Raw genomic sequence first — 3993 nt, 5'->3', positions numbered from 1 at the left:
ATATGTTATGTTACTGTATGTCTAAAACAAGGTTTGGATAATTTTATGTAATCTAAGACATTAGTTTTGAAATAAAAACATTTTGTTTCTAAAAACAAACTTTGCTTGATCACAACTAGAAAACCTGAATAAAAAAGTTAAAAATCGTTAAAAAAAAACGTTAAAAATCTCTATTTATTGCAGACTCTAATGTTGTCTAAAGCTCTAATGTTGTCTAAAGCTCTAATGTTGTTTAAAGCTCTAACGTTGCACTGAAGAAGCAGATGTTTCAGCAGATCTTGTACCTTTAGGATGGATCTGTGGAAGAAAAGAGCCAGCAGCTGGATCAGGTCGTAGTGGACATAACCATCCTTCTTCTCCACACCTATGATGTTGGGCGGGTGATACGGTTTGTTCCTGTCCATCTTGTTCTGGTTGAAGGGGAAGAAGCCRAACTGGAAGAAGTACTTGGTGACGATAGTGAACTGGAAAATAAAAAAAAGGATCATTAAAATTCAGGAGCTAAACTGGAGGTTAAAAACTGGGAGGAGCGCGGCGCTCCGTACCTCAGTGTAGATGATGGCTGTCATCCAGTAGCGCTTGCTGGGCCGCGGCACGGACAGCATGGCCCAGAGGAAGATGGTAATGGGAAGGACCAGAGTGGCGCAGGAGGCGGACACCATGTGGTTGATGATGATGACCAGGTAGCAAACAAACTCGGAGTGGGCCACCAGCATGTTGTAGAGGGCGTAGCAGAACTGTAGGATCAGAGGCTGGGTCTGGTAGAAGTTGTCCGACTGCTCCAGCTCCTCGTCGTAGAACATCCTGAGCACAAACGCTGCTGTTATTTTAAGAAACAGAGAGACTTGTTTCATTCAGCTGAGTTTCAGGACTTACTTGTTGAGCAGCAGTTCGCTGGCGGTCAACTCRGTGGTCATGGAGGGCAGCATGATGTCGGACCTGCTGTCGGAGCGGCTGTCAGACGTCATGATCATGTGCCTCTTCCTGTCCATGTCGCTGTCGTCGTCGCTGACCTCCAGACGGTCGAAGCTGACCGCCTTGCTGTAACTGGGCGGCACCTCGGCGTCAGAGGTTTTGGAGGCGTCCGTGTCAGGAGTGTAGAGCAGGCCGGGCCGGCCCTCCGTCTGCATGAAGTCCTGATGTTCTCCTCCGTCGTCACTCTCTGTGATGAAGTCGTTCTCCAGAGCTGAGGGCGCAGATTCAGCCTCCTCCAGCCTCGAGGAGGGACCTTCATCTGGGCTCAACGACTCACTGGGAGTCCCCCCTCCTTCCTGACCTTCCAGTTCTTCCTCTTCTTGCATCCCCTCCTCACCTTCTTCCCTCTGAGGCCTCTCCTCCTCTTCATAGTCTTTCTCCCTGGGCTCTCCATCACTCCATCGCTCTTCCTCCTGACTCTCCTGAAACTGTTGGGGTTCCACCTGCTGCTTGTCTTCTCCTTGGTCCTGCTCGTCCTCCACCTCCTCGATGGTGTCCGTGGTGCCTTGTCTGGAGTAGATTACGACGCACTGCGTTGTTTCACTGCAGAGGACGAGAAAAGTAGGGAATATTCAGAACTATCATGTTTTCTGGGCCTGAGCTGCTCTGAAAAGTTGCTCACAAAATAAAAGCCACTGACTAAAGAGGCCAAAATTTATTGAGCTTTTGGCTGACTTATTAAAAAACCATAAAAGTGGATCAGACTTTCAGCATAAAAGACTAAATAAATAACAAAACAAAAAATAAAACTAAAATAACCACTTAGACCATTAAGTCAGAGTGTCCTTGTTGCATCTGGGGATCAAACCACAAACACTCTGACTGTAGGACCACCTTGAACAAAGTCATTTTTTAAAAACCTTTTAAGGTGTCAAACTCAAGGCCYGCGGGCCAAAAGTGGTCTGCTATAGCATTTTATGTGGCCCACAAAAGCTTCAAAAATGTATTAACGTCTTAAAATAAGCTGCTTTAAAGACAGCAATGACCATAAACTACATTTACCATAATGCAAGTCAATGATATTACCCGCAAAATGACGGCATCCTTCCACTCAAAACAAACCGGCAAATTTCGGCGTGTAAAATCTCCATTTCGCTGCATTTTTGCCATCTACTTTTGCTGTGGCCCAGTTGTACTGGGAAGTGGAAATTTTCTGCTTAYATGTTGTAAATTTAAACTYCCGTGGGAATTTAAGTGGGAGAGTTCGGAATTTAAGATGGCAACTGCTCACCACAACTCAATGAGTAAAACTCTTTTACTTTAATACTATTTTTGTTTTATTTATTCCACATTTAGTCATTTGTACATGTTATACTTTTCCGTGTTTGTAAGAGGTTGTGTTAAACTGTTGTTTCGATGCAGGAAATACCAGGTAGAGCTCAGTTATTGTTTGTTAGCGGTGCTCAGTCAAAGCAACGAGACGAGGAATGTGATGTTATGTGTTTAGTTGGTTAAACATGAATCGTCACTTGTGGCTTTCTGTGAAAATGAGTTTAACACCCCTGTTTTAACGTTTTGTGGTCACAAGCCAYGCCCACTTTTTGTTCTAGTCAGATCAGGGGGTTTTGACAAGGTCCTACAATGACTGAGCAACATAAAACTGATGAGAACAGATTCATGAGATGAAGCGATCACATGACTGAGTGAATGGAGGGATGGTTATGGAGCACCTGGACATGAAGCTGCTGCCGCTGTCCACTGAGGAGCTGGACATGTCCATGCTGTACATCTTCCTCAGTTTGGGCCTGGCACGCTCACTGGTTTTGGGAATGTTCTCTGGCATCAAGTCCATGTCTTCCAGAGTGGACTGGCGGGAAAACAGCGTGGTGTTCTCGGTGCAGACGCTGACAGGGCGGTGSAGAACGACAGATGGGATGAGACGGGATGAAACAAGATGAGACGGGATGGACATAAAAKAACATCTTATGGAGTAAAACTCAATATGAGACATGAAGGTGTAAAAAATGAAACTCATGATTCTGAAAGGTTTTAAAGTCAGGATAAAAAAAAAACACGTTTCCTCACTTTCTGTGTATTGAACCTGGAACTCAAGAATTTCTCCTTCATTGGTTGTTTCCCATGAAATAAATAATTATTTGACTCTTGTATTCATTTTTGTTGCACTGGTGATGTGTGTACCTGGACATGCTGTCTCTGGAGGCAGTGGAGTCCTGGCTCTCCATCCGGTACCCTCCTCGTCTCTTCCGGACCCTCAAGGAGCCCGAGGCGGACTCATCGTCGCTGAGCTGATCTAGGCTAGCCTGCCTGGAGATGTTCAGCCTCATGGCCTTCTGATAGTAGACGTGGATGCTCTCTCTGGACGGCACGTTGCCCTGGAAGGAGGGGAGGAATTCATGTGTTAACGCTATTTGTGTCTTTTACAGAACACTTGAAGTTAAAGGTCCTCACGTACCTTCTTGACCTCCCGCGTCAGCATGCAGCGCTCGATACGCAGCACCGTGGAGATATCGATGTACTCCCTGCACATGTCGTTCATCCAGTTGGTGAAGCTCTCCACCGTGGTCTGGAAGAGCACCCAGGTGAACTTTATGATGTTGAACACTCGCTTGATGATGTTGTCTGCAGGACAAGAAGCAAAATAAAAGTAAATTAAAAATCACTTAATGTCTTTATGTTGCTAAATTTCAGAGAAACGGGGAGAAACCCACCTGGACCAGCAGGTTTTTTGTTCKCCTCCTCCTTTTCTTGCCCATCAGACAGATCGCCCACCTCTATTGCTACGTGACCTGCTGAAGTAAATACATCAAAAATACACTTTAGGGATTGAAAGAAGCATTAAAATAATAATTTCACTGAACATATTTACCCAGCATACTAAAATACAGTGGGGAAAATAAGTATTTAGTCAGTCACCAATTGTGCAAGTTCTCCCACTTAAAAAGATGAGAGAGGCCTGTAATTGACAACATAGGTAGTCCTCAACTATGAGAGACAAAATGTGAAAAAAATTTTGAGAAAATCGTTTTGTCTGACTTTTAAAGAATTTTTTTGCAAATA

The 3993-nt window shown here is 44.6% G+C and overlaps 1 protein-coding gene across 5 annotated transcripts in view; it reads right to left on the bottom strand.

Moving 5' to 3' along the window:
* Positions 1 to 3993, bottom strand: part of piezo2b (piezo-type mechanosensitive ion channel component 2b) — an 82319-nt gene that overhangs the window by 11456 nt on the left and 66870 nt on the right. For 3 of the 5 annotated variants that reach the window (XM_014019964.1, XM_014019966.1, XM_014019967.1), the window contains 7 exons: positions 3645 to 3725; positions 3389 to 3555; positions 3115 to 3308; positions 2646 to 2819; positions 877 to 1518; positions 546 to 804; positions 285 to 464 (listed from right to left, as the gene is read on the bottom strand). In XM_014019964.1, the coding sequence (XP_013875418.1) occupies positions 285 to 464; positions 546 to 804; positions 877 to 1518; positions 2646 to 2819; positions 3115 to 3308; positions 3389 to 3555; positions 3645 to 3725 (1697 nt within the window). The remainder of the gene's footprint in view (positions 1 to 284; positions 465 to 545; positions 805 to 876; positions 1519 to 2645; positions 2820 to 3114; positions 3309 to 3388; positions 3556 to 3644; positions 3726 to 3993) is intronic. The other 2 variants (XM_014019965.1, XM_014019968.1) reach the window with 2 other exon arrangements.

The sequence above is a fragment of the Austrofundulus limnaeus genome, unplaced genomic scaffold (assembly GCF_001266775.1).
Source record: "Austrofundulus limnaeus strain Quisiro unplaced genomic scaffold, Austrofundulus_limnaeus-1.0 Scaffold237, whole genome shotgun sequence".
In the NCBI taxonomy this organism is placed as follows: Eukaryota; Metazoa; Chordata; class Actinopteri; order Cyprinodontiformes; family Rivulidae; genus Austrofundulus; species Austrofundulus limnaeus.
Note: the sequence above shows the minus strand (reverse complement) of the source record. Positions and strands in the feature narration are given on the sequence as shown.